General features: G+C 38.6%; 1 protein-coding gene across 5 annotated transcripts in view; it reads right to left on the reverse strand.

Moving 5' to 3' along the window:
- LOC145944866 (protein groucho) overlaps window positions 1-7,604 on the reverse strand; it is an 80,061-nt gene extending 72,457 nt beyond the window's left edge. For 3 of the 5 annotated variants that reach the window (XM_083053462.1, XM_083053460.1, XM_083053457.1), the window contains exons 1-2: window positions 7,403-7,604; window positions 7,197-7,255 (exon numbers count right to left, since the gene is read on the reverse strand). In XM_083053462.1, coding sequence (XP_082909588.1) covers window positions 7,197-7,255; window positions 7,403-7,509 — 166 coding nt within the window. In that variant the 5' untranslated portion in view covers window positions 7,510-7,604. The remainder of the gene's footprint in view (window positions 1-7,196; window positions 7,256-7,402) is intronic. The other 2 variants (XM_083053459.1, XM_083053458.1) reach the window with 1 other exon arrangement.
- Between the last annotated feature and the right edge of the window lie 14,081 nt (window positions 7,605-21,685).

Raw genomic sequence — 21,685 nt, forward strand, 5'->3', positions numbered from 1 at the left:
GAGGACGAGGACGACGACGTGGTGACGGCAAAGAGGGCGATTTCGTCACGGCAGTCACGATCGTCACGGTCGTCGCGCTGCGGCTGAACGAAGCAGGGGAAGGGAGACTCGAACGACTAACAGAATTATACCCGAAGACCATGGAAGGTTTTTAACGGTCGATTTGCCGCGTAGCTCTCCCGTGTGGGTCGCCACGCCGCTGCCGTGTTTCCTCTCGAGCTCTTCAGCAGCAGCCAAGGCGACGGCGACAGTGCGACGCTCACCCTACAGCCAGTTAGTGCCCTTAAACCGCCCTTACCCTATATGCCGTTCGGCGTTTCGTCACGCCAACGGGGGGTCAAAACTGGCCGCAGATGTCGGCTATAAACCTTCACGTACGGACACGACCCAATGCTCTTCCACCGCGCGATCCCTTTATATATACGTGTAGTTTCCTCTCTCTCTCGCTATCTCTTCATCTCTTTCGCCTTTCCCTTTATATACACCACGTCGTGTCGTTTCGCTATTGTATCTTCCGCTGAATATACACGCCCTTAAATAAATCCATCCACGAACCCGTTGCGTCGCCGGGACCATCTACCCCTGCCTCCGTTGCCCTTTGTTGTCTCTGTTACTGTCGTTACCGAGATTAGGTTCGCGTTTCACGCGCATCGTCCGGTCCGGCGACCTGTCCTCCGACCATCCCCCTCATCGAGCTGTGCTTGTTTTTATTGACCGACGGAGATTTCGATTTCGAGAAACCCGATCGCGCGGACGTAACAAGTCATATCCGTGTCGAATTAATCATATCGCGTTTTGGCGCGTTTGACGCCGTAATATACGCACGCGTTTACCAGCGCGTTTAATATCGGCGAACGCCGATCGGACGGCGGGAAGCCGTGACACGTTTCGAGATATTCCAGCGCGATCTTTAACGACGAGGCGCGGCGGATCGTTAACAATCGCTCGTCGACGTTTAATTAACCGAGGCCCGCGATTACGGACCGCGCTCGCTCGCTCGTTCGCATCGCGCAACCAGAGTCCCGCGGCGCAATCGCAATCGCGCGACTGTAACGACCCATGCACGAAGGGGGAACCGTAAAAGGCCGGCGAGGCAATGACGAGAATCATCGCTTCTTCTCCGTCGTGCCTCCATCCTCCGTTCCGTTCGCGTTCGTCCTTCTTCTTCGCTTCTCTCCCTTCGTCATTCGCGGCACTTTCGTGCGGCGCGCGTTGCACGCACGCACGAAGCGAATTACAACGATTGAAATTCAATTCCGCGCGCGGCCGAGCGGCTAATTAGACGCAATTGAGGCGGCGACGGCGGTGGCGAGTAGGCGACTTGCCATCGGTATGCAGAGACCTCGAGTTTATCCCGGAGATCGTTCGCCGCGTATGTTACAGCTTGTGATTACCGGCGTGAGAGGAAGAGAAAGAGAGAGGGAGAGAAAGAGCTCTCTCAGCGATGTCAAAAACGCCAGAAGTTATCTCCTCGAACAAGATACGTGAATATAATGTGGCTTAGCTCCGAGACAGTCGAGAGCACGAATTATGTACAGCCCCGGGTAGAGTACGTAATCCGCTTTCGCGATTCGAACTCGGGAGACATACTTCTTCGGGTCCGTGTATACGAGGTCATAAGCCGGTCAAAAGCGAGGCGTGAGGCACGAGACGATTAATGTAATCGGGCATGCGTGACGAATAATTATTCCTTCGAAAGCTGCATCGTTCGGAGCAGTCTGTCGATGTTAACCGCTTGTATCCGCCGCGTTACGGCGGAATGAAATATCCGACGTTGAAATCTCATACCACGACGACGACGGTCGTTTATCGATGGTTATTTCCATTAAACAGTTCGTATCCACTGATGTTATACGACATACGCGCTGCATCGCGTATATGCATAATTATAAAAGTTCGTTTAATGCTCGATATCATTTACACGTTGATTAAAGTAACGAGTAATCATAAAATCGTGTCCGTGCTTCATGCAGATTCTTTAATCAAAATTCGAAGCCAAATAATCGAGTATAGACATTCATTATACAGGATAAGCCGGTTGGACTATGTTTGACGACGCGCTTTTCAATCGATGTAAAAGTCAATTTTCGTTAATAAAAATTATTTCAAGAATAAATAGAATATATATATGTGTTGTGTTGTTGTGTGTGTATAAATTTTTTTTTATTCTTACAGTACAAAGTATTCTCCGCTCTCTCTCTCTCTCTCTCTCTCCGTAAAGTTTAGCAACCGGCGTTGGCAATTAGCACTTGTAAAATCGCAAACGATCGTCTCTGTACGCGACAGCCGGCGGACCCTCTTCGAACGGACTCGTATTTACCGAGTAAACAAATCGCCCCGATCAGGGGACCGTGAGTGCCGCGTCATCGAGCATCGGTCTTTCCCCTTCAGCCTCTCTCGAACCATCGACTTCGCTCTCTATGCGGTCCGACGTTTCGTTAGCAACGCGATTTCCAGCTCGTCCCCCCTTCTTCTAACACGCTCTTACTTTTCCCCCGATCATTTCCCGCCCCCTCTTTTTTTTCCCCCGGTTAACCATCGTACCGTCTATTGCGTTATTATTATCCCGATCCACATCGTGGCGTCATTATTATCCACAAGAGCGCCGGTGGTCGTCCGTATAACCATCGCATCGGCGACGACCGGTGACTTAATAACAACCCGCTACATTAGTGTGTATAATAGACGCTGCCGACTAACGTATAAGCCTACTAATATACCGCTTTTTCTCCTCAGGTCCTTTCCCCACCTGTTCTCTTTCCTTCTCTCTCTCTCTTTTACCGATCATCTATTTACTATCTTTTAACGGATTGTTCGGCTTTTTTTTCACAATGTACTTCGCTTCCCTTTTACACGATCAACGCGCGGTTCCTCAAAGGCGTTCGCTCGACAGACCCTCGCCAGCTTGAATCAAGTGTTGCGTCACATGGTCGTATCACCTGTTCAACCGCAAGAAGGGCCATTTCGCAGTAGGAATTTTTTCACGGGGCAGACAATATATCAACTCGAATATCTAGCAACTTTCGTGGACATTGTATCGCCAAGGATAACGAGGAGTAAACGAAAGGATTATTTGCAAATATAAAAAAAATTGTAAATTAAAAAAAGTTTTAGAGTTAAAAGCTGCGCTAATAAACATCTGTATTCTTACGGGATGATGAGGACTGTTTAACGCGCCACTGACTTTCTACGGAAGACAGCGACTGCTTGCTTGTCGGTGGCACTTTCGCTTCACGATAACGATCGGAAAACGTCTGCTCTCGTCGCGACAATGGCTTGTCACTCGGAATAATAATACGGAGAGCTGGCGTAGGCATAGACTCTACGGACCGGCAAGTTCTTCGAGCGAGCATAATGGCCTATCCGGCGCACACTTGCACGCTTCGAGCCCATCTGCATACGAGGGTGCGCCCCGTAAGAACGATCGTCGTTATACCTCCTTCGAGCAGCGACGCAGCCGACGCGGTACCGAGACAATGCGCCGTTTATCTTCGATCAAGCGGGAGGAGAGAAGAGTGGCTCCGCTGATGCATAACGCGTTTCGATGTAGCAACCGATAAATTGCCGAAGAGTTTAGGTGCGCGATACTCGAAACGATTTCTCGAGGAAAGCTATTAACCGCGAGATTTTCATCGTTGCTCGTAAAGTACGCAATTCGGAAGGTCCATTGTTTGTAATTTATTAAACGTCTTTTCGCTAAATGATCATTACGTGTTGTATTAAAGAAACATAAATCTTTTATAAAATTATATTCCCCAGTCTAGATTCTTCTAAAAACGTTGCATTAGGTTAAGGGTAATTTGACATCTGCACAAGAGCGAGAACAGCTTTCGACCGAGTCTCTTATTTCTCAAGGGTCATTCTCGATTTCTCCCGCTAGATATCTGTTGTCCGGTCGACCCGTCACGTGTGCGTGAGAGACAGAGGGAAGAAGTAGCCGGACCGGATGACAGTAAATAACGAGAGAGATCTTCGAGAAACTCTAGCCGCCAAGTTGGGGAGCGTTACAAGGGAGCAATCGAGCATCAGAATCGAAATTCGATACCCGGCGCGTATACCCTCGCGTTTAGAAGCAGTTTTCAGGACGACCGCGTGAGAGAGGTCCGTGTAAGATCCGGGTTAACCGCAAGCAAGCAAGGAGGGAGGATGACTCTCCCGCAATGGAAACGCAAGACATAAAGAGAAAGAGAGAGAAAGAGAGAGAGAGAGGACAAAAGACTCTCTTCCACGTAATAACTATCATCTTATAGCCGGAGGTACTCTCTTCCTTTAATTCGCGCCGCTCTCCGAGACACATCTCTCGACAGTCCCGGTATCGAGTTTACGCGATGAAATCACGTACGCGCGGCACGAACGCGAACGCACGTGTGTACCTATCGGGGCTAATAATAACATGCGCTCGGCGCTCGTCGAGAATCACCTCCTAATTATAACTCGGCTACTAATGATCCGTGAAATTTAGTAAGTACAGCGCCGTGGCTCGTAACCTGGAAATTAAACGGTCCGCCGATCCGTCGAGTCCGTTCGATTCCCGCCGGCGATCCGACGAAGCAATCGTTTTACACAACCGAGACTCCGATATATCCCCCTCTCGCTCTCGCCGAGTTATTAGAGAAACGTCAAAGATGTATATACACTTGTACACACATACACGTGTGTATATATATATATATATATATATATATATATATATATATCGTATCGATACTCTCTCACCGAGCGCGCGGTTATGTATTACATCCATTAAAGCCATATGCACGCGCGAAGGTACGCGCGCGGTGGCGAGGGCAAGTTTGTAGGTACCTGACGTTAATACGTTCCGCCTGGATCTGCATCTGCATAAGACAACACCGTGCGAGCGTACAACGATCGAGACGGTTGGAGGAAGGGAGAGGGAGGGAAGGTTCCGACCGGTACTAATTATTTCGCCTCTCTGACACGATTGTTAGCCGCGTCCCTCTCGACATTACATCTCGCTCTCTTTCTCTTTCTTCTTCTTTCTCATTTTCTCTTCTTATAATTAATTTACTTATTAGCATAAATAATGCTGTATCTCTCCTACGTTATTATATTATTGCATTTATCCGCGCGTTATTACTCAGCCTTGAATACATTTTTATATGTATATTCGTTTAACTGTAAAGCCGGTGTGAAAATATACATCTATCTAAATCTCTTTTCCCTCGTTTATACATTAATGAAAATTATCAAGACTCTCCTGTTTCTTACTTTCTCTCTATTGCCTCAATCATTTTTATTTTGCTCTATTCTTTCTCGATATGTTTTTTCTCTCGTTTCAAGCCTCGACAGTAGAAAGGAAGGTTATTAACGATATTTCGCGATAAGCAAGCGCGATTCGATCAAAGTAACTATGTCACGCATGCACGCGCGTCTATATAAATACTCTCTCTCTTTCTCTCTACGTGTATTAAATTTTTCTCCGCGCAAAAATCAGCACGAATCGACCTCTATGCGCGCCGCGTATCGCCCGACCGCGTGTATATATTAATGCTCGCGTATGCACCGCCCGGTGCAATACGCTCGTTATCTGGCGCATAACGCCGTCCGTCGCATGCAAATCGCGACGTGTGTGCACGATGAAAGAGTGGGTCGCGCAGAGAAAAATATAGCGCGATCCGGCAGGCAGGCTAGGTATATACGTGATAAAATCGCACGAGGTAGCGCGTAATCGCTTTTCGCGGGAAATAATTAATGTCAACTCTTACGTAAGGCGGGGCCGCGAGGAAAGAAAGGTGGAGCTTTTAACCCTTTCGATCTCTATTTGCTAAATGTCTAAATTTCTTCCATGTCGAGTCGCTCCTCTCCTGCGTCACTGCATTTTGCAGACGATTTTTTTTTGCAGAACGATTTTTCACGGCGAATGTGAACCATTATATCGCTTTCTCGAGAGGCGAAGAGTGAAAAGTTGGCTTGCACGGAATCGAACTTACGTGAATTACGCGAAACGAACGGTTTTGAGATGAACGTTTGCGCTCTCGCGACTCTGCCGTAATGAATTCCACGATAGTGATGGGCGGAACATTAAGAAGAGACTGGGAAAAAACGAAGCTACGAACGAGAGAATAAGAGAGAAAGAGAGAGAGGTGGCATAACTCGTGTCATCGTCTCAGTGGAAATGAATTTTTCATTTCGCGCTAAAGTCGCGAAACGGTTCGTGACTTAAAGGCGAAGATTAAAGGGCGCGGCGCCGAGCTTTTCTTCCACTCTCTGTCTCTCCCGCACCCCTTGCTTTTATCCCCGGCGGAATGTAAGAAGGAAACGACGAGGGCGGTGCCCCGCTATTATTTTTCATTGCTCGCGCGCACACGATCCTTTTCCATTTCCCCTTTATTCCTTTCTTTTTTTTTCCTACTCTCTGCCTACTTCTCTGCCTCCGTTTTCCACCTCGCTCGTCTCCTCTTCCTCTCTCAACGCGATGAGACGCCGCGAGTGTTTCCTTAAATTTATATTACCAGCCCCGAGTTACGATGAACGAAGCTGCCACGGAAGAGGGATGCGATCCTCGTGGATTATTCAATTGGACCGCGCAATTTGTATCGCCTCGCTTTTCTAGGCCAACGCAATCGTTGCCGAGCATTATACTGACAATAAGTACGTCGGAAAATACGATTGGATCTCTAAGTCGTACTTCGATATCATCTTTGTGAGAGAAAAATACGAAAGATGACGACAATTTGATAAAAAAACATGCGCGAGCATAAATTAAAATATATTTATTTTTCATTTCATAATGTGGAAAAAATTCGTCTCAAGCAAACTATGGTATATGACAAGAGGTTTACCTAGATCTCATAAAATCTCAAGCGTATGATGAAAATTCATTATTTTTCCTCGGCTAACGAATAACAAAAGGAATATCGCGGCGAAGCAAATCCAGATTAAAAAAGTTTATAGTTCTACATGAGTTCTAAAAAGAGTTCTGTCTTCTAAAAGCCAAAAAAAAATATTAATTAAAATGAAGATGACCGGATATCCATGTATATCTATAGATATCGAGGTGAGACGCCGATTTACAAGAGTTTTGCTCATTCTAGAGCAGTACTCGTATAATTTTGGGCATGTACAATGTCTTTTCAGAGTCCTGATAATTAAAAATTTTTAAATAATTGTTTATTTTGAGTGACATCCCCATTACCGCTATAGAAATATTATAAAATAAATAATTTCTCACTCACCGATACGTAGATAATAGACGTAGACAACAACGGAATTGTAGTAGACAGCACACGTTGATCTGAAAACAAAATATTCAAATTATGTATATACATGTGTGTGAGTGGGGAGGGAGGAGTATGTATGTGTGTGTACAGGGGTTTTGAAAGTAGGGAAACGATCGAATATCTTAATGCAGTTTAGAAAAAAATGTTTTTATTTTGCATACCTGTTGGTTGCCCCGCTGTCGCCCGATGCCTCCCCGGGCCTCCTCCTCCTCTCTTGGTAGCACTCAAGACACTCGCGAAAACACGAATAATTACGATCGCCCGACATTTTACACGGCACTCCCGACACGCGAAACTTTGCACGACACTCCCGACGTGACGCGTGAATCGCACGCGTATTTCGCGTACATTGCGCAATGAGAATAAACGATACGAAAACTATAATCGCACGAAGTAACGTCCGCTCGACACAGTTGCCCCAGGGTCGCCTGATGCCTGCCCGGGCCGCCTCCTCCTCCTCCTCCTCCTATCTTATCACTAATTCTTACCTGTAATAATTAATAAAATACACAAACCTATATATATAGAGACACTTAACAAATATAACAAAAATTATATATTTCTTAAAAGAAATTATATATTAATTTTGCATACCTTATAGTTGCCCCGCTGTTGCCCGATGCCTCCAGGCCTCCTCCTCCTCTCTTGGTCCATGGTAGCACTCGCGAAAACACGAATTACGATCGCCCGACACTTTACACGGTACTCCCGATGCGACACGCGAATCGCACCCGTATTTCGCGTACATTGCGCAATGAGAAAAAACGATGCGAAAACTATAATAGCGCGAATCAACGTCTGTTCGACACTCGAGAATCTCGTAGGCAAACACGCGCGCAGCTTATCAGCAACCTGTAACAAATAAAATAAAATAAAATATTACTATTTTAATTTTTATAACATATTATTTTCAAATTTAATTAGCAAATTTTTAATTTATTAATAATTTTTTACAGAATCAGCTGATTAAAGCGTTAATTTGCTAATTAATTTTTAAAATAATATAAAAACTAAAATAATGATGTTTTAAATAATATAATATTTTTGACAGTTATCAGCTGATTTCTGTCAAAAAATATTAATCGAGTTTTTAAAATTATCAGTCCTTTTAATATAAAACCGAAGAATGGCGCGCGTATAGCGGACGCTTGTGTTGTTCTAGTGGAAATAAAAGCGAAATAAATATTCGGGCAGAACAAAGGGATACAGTACTAATTGAAAAAATCCGGCCTCCGCGATTCTATCGAATTAAGGTCGTCGGGTTTGGATATCGGACCGTATCCATAACTACTAAATTACGGCGTTGTATTTCCTCCCCGGGAGACCCCCTCGTCGTCATTGCACACGTCCTTTCGCCAGATGCCGTTCTCCCGATATCATCTCTCTCGCTCTCCCTCTCTTTCTCTTCATCTTTCCAACGATGTTATTACTTATACCGCAGACCATCGACGACGGTTTATTTTGTCGACGACGTAAGAAGACGGCAATGACGGTGAGTAACAGAGATGACGACGACGGAAAACCGAAGGAAAAGAGAAGACAAGGAAGAGAGAGAGAGAAAGGGAAATTCTACGCATCGAAAGGGGAGAGGAATATACAAGGTCTCTCTCTTCTTCTTCTCAACGGATTAAAGCGCGAATCAATATTGGGCAGCGAGGCGAGGTTTTTTGTCGGCGCTGAAAGAAATCCCCTACTTCCTCCTGCTTCGAGTGAGCACCACCACCAATTCACGGAGTAGAGAGATAGAGTAAGGGGAGGAGAGGAGTCATGCTCGCGGCGGATAAAGTGAAGAGGGTCGGTCGGTCGCGAAGCGCGACGGAAGGACGGAAGGATGCGCTGCCACACAGCGGGACACGAAAACGGAGTTGCGCGCCGCGAAGGAAGGAAGGAAGTAAGAGGCGGCAGAAGGAGGTGAAGAGAGAAGTAAGAGAACGAGAGGATTCCGTTCGAGCAACTTACCGGACTTGTACGTTCTCTCTCTCCTTCTCTCTCCACGCTCGAGGATTTACAGATTACGCGCCGGTAGACCGAGCCCGCTCGAGCGCTCCGAACGAGCGCGGCGACGGCGGCGACAGACGTGAGAGCGAAAGCGAGATCGATGCAGGAATGGTGCGAAGAATCGTGAGAGCGACGAGGATGGTCCTAGGGTCCGAGTCCGCGCGGACTCGAACTCTCGTCGAGCACCTCCGCCAATCGGACGACGCCGTTTGCGCGCGTCAACCAATCCTCGGACAGTGCGGGTATTATACGCGTTTATTATCAGGCGGCAAAAAGAAATGACTGTTTATAAATAATTAGAGAGGTTTTAATTAACCCTCGGGAAGCTCTTCTCGGACCTCCGCTATCTGCCGGCAAGGCGAGACGAGGCGAAACGAGACGAGACGAGACGAGACGAGGCGCGGAGCGGCGCGGCGCGGCGTTTTAATCGTTCGTCCGGTTTCGCTCTGACCGGATCGGCCGACGTCGTATTGCCGCCACCGATAACGAGACGAGGACCATGTTGTTCGTGCCGTTCGTCGCAGCCTCCTTTCTCGCAATACAGTCCTCTTTTGCGCGCGCGATCCGTGTTATATTTGTAAAACTAAACCGACGTCGATGTAGGTATCGATCGTTAAAGACGGCTATCGCTCTCGCTTGGCGATGATTCGATACATCTTCGCCTCTCTCTCCTCTTACACAGGCACATCGCGTATGCGTAAATATAATACTTAAAGTAACGATACACACGGCAGACGCTGCTGCAATTTCCGGTAATCGATTTCTAAAGGCGCAACGGCGCGATGCCTTCGCCAAATTCCTTTATTAAATATTCAGATCGTGCGTAAGCTCCCGCCGATCTCGAGACCGTGCAATCGGAAAATCTGCCGCGTTCTACGCAAGGGAAAATCAATGCGGCGTCGAAAAGTTTTTACGATCGAGTGCACCGCTTTTCTTCCTCCCGCCACTTTCGGTACTTGCCTTGGTCCACTTCTCGTCGAACCCTTCGCCAACAAAAAGGTGCTCTGGCACTTCTTTTTAGTTCTCGCACGTATGTACAGAAAGCCATAAACCCTCCCATATATATATAAATATATAGTATACAATACGTGTGTAGCTCGAAATTTATTATTGTAGATGAAAAGGTTTATCGAACGAGATATAGCGAACAAATAGGTGATTATTGAATAGCTACAATGGCGAACAGCTAAATACCTATATCCTGTTTGAAAATATTACAATTTAATAGATGTTTCCAAATTTTTCTATTCATTAATCAACTATTCAACAATATTTTAATTTGAATTAAAATTTTTTAATACTTTTTCGCTGAAAAAAATTTCTCAATATAAAGTTTGACGAATGCTTGGATCTTTTATTTTCTTGTATATATTGCAAATATTTTAATAATATTGCATTTGGCACAACATCAAGTTATTGATATATAAAGTAAAATATTTTTATTTAGTAACTTTGATTCATAAGATGAAAAGGGGCAATCGACTCTGAAGATTTTCGTATCTGTCATGCGCGATGGATATTATTTCAGACGAGATACTCGTCGAATAAAGAAGCAGAAGGAAAGTAAATCGCGCCGTTCCTCGATGATCTTTGGCGGGCGGCCAAGAAATTTGTTTCGCGGTTACGCCGAGCCGAAGGGAGAGAGAGAAGAATTATTATTTCTCACTCGGTAGAAACGTCAAATATATCGCTGTAGGCGATTCGGCGTCATCGACGACGACGGCCGGGACCGAGGATGAGCGCGCAGCGTACGAAATCGGTTTCCGGTCGAACGGTTCCGCGAAATGATTTATTGCGCCATGAAGCGTGGCGAAAGAGCTGAAACGAGCGGAGCGTGACCCGTGACGAGCGGTGTATTACAGACACACATCGGTTGGATGATTCGTTGTCATCTCTCTAAGACGATGAGGAACGTTTCTTCGGAGGTATATCCCAAATAAGTCGAGAGTAGGAAAGAGCTCGCTCGTTCGAGCGTGGAAAACGGAGTAATTACACGACGGTGCCCTGTCGCGCGCACAATCGCGTCGTGTAAGTCGCGCAACGATCCTCGATAACGAAACTGCTGTAATGTTCGATCGCCGCCGATCGATCGACGCTATATGCTCGTCATCGTCCCGATCGTGTTCAGCTCGAGGAGCTAAAGATCCACTTACGAACTCGAGAGCGAATTAATGGGCGTGTCGAATGCGCCAATCTCCTGATCGACTTGCTCAGACGATAAACGCAACCGGGATAATAATCGGGACGGTTTAATTATAATAACTGATTTCTCTCCCAGACGCGCGCCGTTCTCTTCCAACCCAACTTTATCCGTCTCTCACGTCTCCCCGTTTCGTTTATTTATTTATTCCTTCTAAGAAGGGACAAAGTACTTTTCTCTCCCCCGAGTTGTTCTAACGAGAGCAAGGAAATTTCTACCCCAGGGGCGGAATCTGACCTGTCTTTCCCGTATTTTCCGCCAGTTCGTACGTGTATATATATATATATATATATGTACATATACAGAAGGGAGGAGGAGACGATGAAAGTTCCTTGGGGGGTCATCGCGTCAGGGAAGATCCCTTAACCTCGACTGCGTCGCTGATTAAAGCATAAATGGTAGAGGGATATATGGAGAGATTGCCGAGCGTGAAAGAGGGAGAGAGAACGAAAGAAGAGAGGGGGAGAGAGAGAAAGGGAGAGAAAGAGAATAATGAAAGCAAATACAACGTGAAGGGATACCTAATTGTAAGTACATTATACCCTCGCCCTCGGTTCGGGCGAGATTATACAGCTACTTCTTTATTGCCGACAGTGGCGTCTTTTATCCGTAATCCCCCCTCCCTCGTCCAGCACTCGGTCCGATTATAGTCAAGAAAAGATGCCTTCTCGTGTCGGGAAAAAACACCCTCTTCCGCCACTTTACTATTGTTAATCACCCCCGATTCTGAATATATTCGACCTCTATTACAACGCATATCCGATATTAATGTAGTGACGTTCATTCATATGTCATAGAAAAAAAAAAAATTGTTAAACGTATCGTTGCGCAATAATTCCATGAAATTGTGCATTTAATTCCCTTGTTATGTTTTTTTCTATCTTTCTCTTTCTCTCTCTAGAACCAATGGTGAAATTGCTATCGGTCGTACATTACATCGGTCATATTGCGATAGGTTAATATGTACACACGAGAGGAGAGACGATGTGTAAATTGTTTACTCTCCGAGCAAACATACCAGAGAATATCTATTATGAAACTATTTACGATTCTGATTGAGAATACTCCGTTGACGTTTGTAACGTTCGGGAAAAAATTTTAAATTCTCTAATATTAAGCAGTCCTACAGAAATAGCTTTATATTGTGTAATCCTATTATTAATTAAAAAATGTTCAATTTCTATATAATAATTTCTATAATACAACTATATGAAAATAATGACTTTAGATAATAAAACTGTTAGAATAACAGAACAATTTATTTTTTTACAAAATTTGTAAGAATAAATATTATGGGAGGATTTAAATCTCTTTTTCTGATGATTGTCAATATATAAAAATTTGAATTTGCAATAAAACAGAGCAGTAAAATATACTGTATTCCGTGTATATGTGTATATATCTGATATAATTTTCGCAAATTTATTACTTCGGAAATATAAAATAAAAAATAATTTAACCCTCACCAGTACGATGCACAACTAAAATGCAAATATATATATATCAATTATAAAATAGCATCTAAAATAATTAATATTTAAAAAAATATTTATTGGGCACAATTAAAAGAATTTTTTTAAATATATACATTTATTATTTAAATATGTATTTAAAAAAAAACATAATTTACGAACAAAGCATTTTTCAGATATAAAAATTTATGAAATATAATAGATAAAATTTTAAAATTTATAAATATTCTAAATAATTATAAATCTTAAACGCAAAATTGAAATATTTTATATGTAAAATATTAATTATTGTAATATTTTATATATATTAAACATTTTAAAAGTATTTGAAAAATTAAATATAAAATTAATACTTAACATTTTATTTTGCAATTATATTGCATAATAATGTAATGTTGAACATTATTGCAGAGATAAAAAACCGAGTGTTGTGTTATGTACCTACATAATTTAATAAATAATATATAATAGATTAAATAAATTAGAAATAAAAATATCAACTTAGTTGTTCTGCCGTTGCTTTCCGAAAGTCTTCCTTTTTTTCTTTTCTCGTTCATTCTTTACTGTTCTTTACGGTATTCACATGACATATATGTACTCACTCGCGAAAATGCGATTAATTACAATCGCGGAAACTAATCAGCAAAACATAATGATTGACTATAGAACTTTGCCCATCACTTTGCACTTTCGACGTTAATCGCACGCTTACTATGTTATATTGCTACAGAATATAATAAAACTAAAATTATGACTTAATGACACACAATGGATCGTCCAAAAATACAATCGAAATCTAGTATTACATGCGCGATACATTTCGAGCACAAATTCCACGAGATCATTGCATTATGCTTTCAAATGAATATACGTATAAATTCAGCGAAATATCTGCTTCAATAAATAGCTGTCGCTTCGACGCGTTTACGAATTGTTAATTACTAATTGTTAATAGTGAATGATCGCGTTTAGAAAGGTTATAATAACGATGACACACGGAATTGTTGCTTGCTCGCTCGAATCACACTGTATGAATGACAATAAGATGAGATTTCATATATGCAATAGACACACGCCGAATATTTTACGATAAATAATGTATCGTAAGTACGATGACCATTCGTCCTTTATTTTAATTAAAGGATTAGTCCTTTATTTCAAGTAGCTGTCCTTTAGATTTATTTATATTTTATATTTCCAAAACTCAATTTTTTGTTCTTTATTTTTAAAAGAATGTCCTTTATATTATAATTTTTTCCTTTATTTTTTATTTTACATTTCAATGTTTGTCATTGACATGAGAATTTGTACGATTTGTAGACAACGGAATCTTTTTCCAGAATCTATTTAAGAAAGCAAGGATTTGTTCCAAACTATAAGAATACATCTTCTGATAGTCACAGAATTATTCTTTTTTTGCTCATCGATCTTCACACACTTTGGTCGCAAAGTGATTCCGAAACCTGTTGAAACAAAGCCCTAGAATTTTCAGATTTGTCCTTTATTTTCCCTCAGAAAAATATGATCACCGTAATTGTAAGAAATACCGATGCATGCGGTCTTTTCTTTTTCTCTCTACTTTGATTACATACTTGGCGGTAAGCGATATATGTGGTATATCGCGGCGCGGCGCGCAGATAGACGAAAAGATTATCATTGCTCACTCAACATTCGTACGCGGAAGATATATCAGTGTATATTCGAAAATGTTAACATTAAAAAAAGAATAATTATCTTAAATATTGCGATAAAACAATGGTTTCTATAAATTATATATACATCTATTATATATATATCTATTATTTCAATTCTCATTTTAAATGATTCAATCGCATGAAATATTTGCTTCGATAAATGGTTGTTTCGATACGTTTATGAGTTGTTAATCTAATTGTAATAATCGTAGAGAATATTAGGATAATAATTATTTCTTTAATGCTTCGATTCGAATGTATCCCACATTAACTTTGAATCTTTCATCCAATGTAATTCGTTAGATGTAATTTGCCTATTATTTTCGAATTGAAAACAGAGTGATTCACGAATCGAGTCATTAAAGTAATGAGAAAAGGGGTGATAAATGAATCGTTTATTAATAATTGATTTAATATTCAAGTAGTACAATATTTCGCATGCATTTATTTTATATACTGTATTAAATATTTCATGCGGAAATATATTACGAATATAAATTAAAATTATCATACGATATTCGGCGTTCGTCTTTTTGTGTTTATAGTTTATAGAACATTGTTGTTTGTGCGGGATCATCTTGTTGTCATTCGTGTGATAAGCCACTGTTTCGTGTGTCGTATTATCTCTTTATAGGCACGATCGCGGATAAGTATTAGAAGATATCAAATGCGATCATTCTCTATTATAATTAGCAATTAATGATTTCTGTTTTTGTATCGACATAACTGATATTTATCGAAGCAGGTAATTCGTGCTATTTTTTAAGTAAGAATAATACATATTAATTTCGATGAATTTATCTATAGAAATTCGAAACGTTTCGCGCATACAATTATATTTTCCAACGATCCATCGCATCATAACTATCCGCATTAATTTGCGTAGTATTCTATCGCAATATAATAAACTACGTGTCGCGTGCGATTAACAGGAGTACAAAGTGACGTGCAAAGTACTGTGCGATCGTCATATTTTGCTGATTAGTGCGTGGTCGTAATTAATTGTATTTTCACGAGTGTGTAAATCATATAAGTGACATGAAGAAACAACAAAGGATGAATAAAAGAGAAGAAAAAGAATCAGGAAAGAGCGTATGACGAAGACAGAGAATAATTGTAAAGCGAGTATTTTATTTATAACATATTTAATGTATTATATTTATTATTTGTGAAATTTTTCAACTGCTCGTTTTTTTATCTTCAGAATAATGATTCGTTACATTACTGTGCAATACAATGCATATAAAATGTTCTAAATTTTATTTTTAAAATTCGCTTGTCTTTTTATCTCCGCGATAATGATCCATGTTATATTACTTGATTATTGCGTTATATATGTATATAATGCACATGCAATGTGTTCCGGTTTTTATTTTTTTAATATTGAAAATATTTATAATTCATATTTCACATTTGCATTTAAGAGAATTTTAATTATTTTATATATATAATATATATGTATAATATAAACAATAAATTTTTAGTTACATTCTATCGTAAATTTCTATATTAACATCACTTCCGATTTGCCTCAAAATTTGCATCTTTATTTTCACGCTAAAAGGAAGCTTCATGTAAATTTTGAAGCAAATCGGAGGTGATGACATTAATATAGAAATTTACCTTTCGAATATATAAAAACATTTACGATTCCAAAAATAATGCTTTTCTCAGGGATTATTGCTGTCGTCCAAAAAACATAAGTCGCGATAAAAACAACATATCTGATCTAAATTTCCTGTGGAATAAAATCCCGCCTCCACTAATTGCTTCTTAGGATAATATTTCGTTCGAGATCATGATGCAGAACTTTGAAGATGAGCTTGATAAAAGCGATATTTTTAAGATGCTTACTACACGGAATGCAGTAACGTAAAAATATTAAGAACAATATTGAGATCTCAAATGCTTTCATATTTCGTTTGTTTTTCGTATAATTTGTATCAATATAAAAAAAATTTCAGCTAAGTAATTCATTCATTTGTTCCACAGTATATCAATATCTGCAGAATAAGAATTAGTGTTTTATTATCGCTACGTAAAAATGTTTAGAATTTTATATAAAAAAAGAATAAAATTTCTCACAAAACATCAATGTATACGGCGCTGTAAATTTAGTGCATTATAGTAAATACCTTCGCCTCTATTTGTTTTTCTTTTCAGAATATATAATTTCGAAATATATATATATATATATATATATATATATATATATATCAAGAAGAATATTTGCAGGAATTTTTTCACAAAGAGACAAAATGTTTGTGTTTCGTAATAGATGGATTTCGAGATTGTACATATTGAGCTAATTCTATAATTGCTTAATTACTTAAATACTTTTTCTGTCCGCATAATTAAAAAAATTAAGTATAATATAATGCGAATTAGTTCTATAATGCGAATAGTTCAGTTTTGTATGCAGATTAAATTTTCAATTAAGAATATCATGTTTCAATTTTATTTTTTATTTATCTTGTTTCTAAAATCGACTTTTTAACTAACTGTGTGCGATCAAGCTATCAATAACAGTTTCATATTGACATAGAAATTGATCGAATAAACATTATAAATTATAAAACATTCGTAATATAAAATCGTAAAAGTATGAATTGAAATAATGAATTGTGGGTTCAATAGTTTCAATAGTTTAGTGAAAAATCGACATTACTCTTTTTTCGCTACTCTGAGATTGAGCAATTATTTTTATAAATTTGATATTACATAAAAAAGAGCAACATTTTGGAGATGATTTAATAAAAGATTTGATACATGAAAAGATGTGTATACATTTATTTCCTACACTCGTAGAAAATGCTCGAAACTACACCGACGATATATTATATATTCGCGTGTATATAAGTACATGTACGAAAGAAATTTGGACGAGTAACTAAAAGACAAGAATCTCCGCGATAAGAAACTAGAAGACATGTAGTTTCAAACCACGAAATGCGATGTACGATAACTAAAAACCATTGAAAATTGTGAAAAAAAAAATCGGCATATCTAGTTTCAGTTTTTTGTTTACCTATCGAAGAACCGATGCCAAGCCGGTCGAGCGTACCATATAAGGACTAAGAGATAAGCTAAGCGCGACAAAGACGGAAGAAAGGGTATAGAGAAAGACGCAAAAAAAAGTCGCTCGAGCTCGAGTCCGCGTGGACTCGAATAAAAAAGAAAAGGATAGAAAGAAGAAAATTCGAAACGCCAGTAAGATGCAATGTTTCACCAATAAAACGTGATGATTTGCGAGTGAAATAAGATTCGATTTTTTTATTGGATTGAGAATCGAACGACTTTGAATTGTTGGTCATCGCTCGATGACTCCACGCGTATTTAGACTAATTCCGCATGTATTATTTAGGTCAGAAAATTTTGTCGATAAATCGTGAAATATAGGTACGTGCCATGCGGGTCAAACGCATCTACCAAACCACGATTTTACGAAACATTTAAAAAATCACGAGTTCTGGTTGAAAATGCAGTTTTGAATTGTACACGAAAAACAAGAAAAAAAAGTGCAAACCGCATAGCTCTATCTGTTATAGTTTCCGAGATATCGATTTTTTTTCTTCATCGGAACATAGAAATTTTTCGACGTCAAGTCATGAATAAAAATTTTTTAAAAGTTTTGATAGTTTTGTTGACAATTTTGGGTAGCATCTGACGAGTTTTACCAATAACTATTAATGCTCGAAGCGCTGAGATTGTTATATAAAAAGTTATCGCAAATTTTCGTATGACAGGTCGAAATATTTCTGGCCCGACGTAAAAGTGAAATAAATCGATATCTTTTAAACTATAATAATTAGAGACATGCGGTTTCCACGTTTTTACTTGTTCTATCAATAGCTATTAATTCTCCAAGTCTGATTATCAGAATTGTTAAAAATTATTTATTCAGCTGGACATAGAAATTTTACAATAAATAAAAATTTTTTTAATGTTTCTATAGTTATTTTAACAATTTTGGGTAGCGCCAGACGAGTTCTATCAATAACTATTAATTCTCGAAGCGCTAGGATTAATATATAAAAAGTTATTGCAAACTTTCGTATGACAGGTCGAATAATTTCTGGCCCGACGGAAAAGTGCTAAAAGTGAAATAAATCGATATCTTTTAAACTATAATAATTAGAGACATGCGGTTTCCACGTTTTTACTTGTTTTATCAATAGCTATTAATTCTCCAAGCCTGATTATCAGAATTGTTAAAAATTATTTATTCACCGGGACATAGAAATTTTTCGACAATAAATAAAAATTTTTTTAGCGTTTCTATATTTTTTTTAACAATTTTGGGTAGCACCGGACGAGTTTTATTAACAACTATTATTGCTCGAAGCGCTGAGATTGTTATATAAAAAGTTATCGCAAACTTTCGTACGACAGGTCTAAAAATTTCTGGCCCGACGGAAAAGTGGTAAAAGTGAAATAAATCGATATCTTTTAAACTATAATAATTAGAGACATGCGGTTTCCACGTTTTTACTTCTTTTATCAATAGCTATTAATTCTCCCAGTCTGATTATCAGAATTGTTAAAAATTATTTATTCACCGGGACATAGAAATTTTTCGACAATAAATAAAAATTTTTTTAGCGTTTCTATATTTTTTTTAACAATTTTGGGTAGCACCGGACGAGTTTTATTAACAACTATTATTGCTCGAAGCGCTGAGATTGTTATATAAAAAGTTATCGCAAACTTTCGTATGACAGGTCTAAAAATTTCTGGCCCGTCGTAAAAGTGGTAAAAGTGAAATAAATCGATATCTTTTAAACTATAATAATTAGAGACATGCGGTTTCCACGTTTTTACTTGTTTTATCAATAGCTATTAATTCTCCCAGTCTGATTATCAGAATTGTTAAAAATTATTTATTCACCGGGACATAGAAATTTTTCGACAATAAATAAAAATTTTTTTAGCGTTTCTATATTTTTTTTAACAATTTTGGGTAGCACCGGACGAGTTTTATTAACAACTATTATTGCTCGAAGCGCTGAGATTGTTATATAAAAAGTTATCGCAAACTTTCGTACGACAGGTCTAAAAATTTCTGGCCCGACGGAAAAGTGGTAAAAGTGAAATAAATCGATATCTTTTAAACTATAATAATTAGAGACATGCGGTTTCCACGTTTTTACTTCTTTTATCAATAGCTATTAATTCTCCCAGTCTGATTATCAGAATTGTTAAAAATTATTTATTCACCGGGACATAGAAATTTTTCGACAATAAATAAAAATTTTTTTAGCGTTTCTATATTTTTTTTAACAATTTTGGGTAGCACCGGACGAGTTTTATTAACAACTATTATTGCTCGAAGCGCTGAGATTGTTATATAAAAAGTTATCGCAAACTTTCGTACGACAGGTCTAAAAATTTCTGGCCCGACGGAAAAGTGGTAAAAGTGAAATAAATCGATATCTTTTAAACTATAATAATTAGAGACATGCGGTTTCCACGTTTTTACTTGTTTTATCAATAGCTATTAATTCTCCCAGTCTGATTATCAGAATTGTTAAAAATTATTTATTCAGCTGGACATAGAAATTTTTCGACAATAAATAAAAATTTTTTTAGCGTTTCTATATTTTTTTTAACAATTTTGGGTAGCACCGGACGAGTTTTATTAACAACTATTATTGCTCGAAGCGCTGAGATTGTTATATAAAAAGTTATCGCAAACTTTCGTACGACAGGTCTAAAAATTTCTGGCCCGACGGAAAAGTGGTAAAAGTGAAATAAATCGATATCTTTTAAACTATAATAATTAGAGACATGCGGTTTCCACGTTTTTACTTCTTTTATCAATAGCTATTAATTCTCCCAGTCTGATTATCAGAATTGTTAAAAATTATTTATTCACCGGGACATAGAAATTTTACGACGGGTCAACTTTAAAAAAAAATTTTTTTAATTTTGATAGTTTTCTTGACAATTTTGGGTAGCACCTGACGAGTTTTACCAATAACTATTAATGCTCGAAGCGCTGAGATTGTTATATAAAAAGTTATCGCAAACTTTCGTATGACAGGTCGAATAATTTCTGGCCCGGCGTAAAAGTGGTAAAAGTGAAATAAATCGATATCTTTTAAACTATAATAATTAGAGACATGCGGTTTCCACGTTTTTACTTGTTTTATCAATAGCTATTAATTCTCCAAGTCTGATTATCAGAATTGTTAAAAATTATTTATTCACCGGGACATAGAAATTTTTCGACAATAAATAAAAATTTTTTTAGCGTTTCTATATTTTTTTTAACAATTTTGGGTAGCACCGGACGAGTTTTATTAACAACTATTATTGCTCGAAGCGCTGAGATTGTTATATAAAAAGTTATCGCAAACTTTCGTATGACAGGTCTAAAAATTTCTGGCCCGTCGTAAAAGTGGTAAAAGTGAAATAAATCGATATCTTTTAAACTATAATAATTAGAGACATGCGGTTTCCACGTTTTTACTTCTTTTATCAATAGCTATTAATTCTCCCAGTCTGATTATCAGAATTGTTAAAAATTATTTATTCAGCTGGACATAGAAATTTTTCGACAATAAATAAAAATTTTTTTAGCGTTTCTATATTTTTTTTAACAATTTTGGGTAGCACCGGACGAGTTTTATTAACAACTATTATTGCTCGAAGCGCTGAGATTGTTATATAAAAAGTTATCGCAAACTTTCGTACGACAGGTCTAAAAATTTCTGGCCCGACGGAAAAGTGGTAAAAGTGAAATAAATCGATATCTTTTAAACTATAATAATTAGAGACATGCAGTTTCCACGTTTTTACTTCTTTTATCAATAGCTATTAATTCTCCCAGTCTGATTATCAGAATTGTTAAAAATTATTTATTCACCGGGACATAGAAATTTTTCGACGGGTCAACTTTAAAAAAAAATTTTTTTAATTTTGATAGTTTTCTTGACAATTTTGGGTAGCACCTGACGAGTTTTACCAATAACTATTAATGCTCGAAGCGCTGAGATTGTTATATAAAAAGTTATCGCAAACTTTCGTATGACAGGTCGAATAATTTCTGGCCCGGCGTAAAAGTGGTAAAAGTGAAAT

Source organism: Prenolepis imparis, unplaced genomic scaffold (genome assembly GCF_030444845.1).
Source record: "Prenolepis imparis isolate NDT839.2.m4 unplaced genomic scaffold, iyPreImpa1.0 SCAF_13, whole genome shotgun sequence".
In the NCBI taxonomy this organism is placed as follows: Eukaryota; Metazoa; Arthropoda; class Insecta; order Hymenoptera; family Formicidae; genus Prenolepis; species Prenolepis imparis.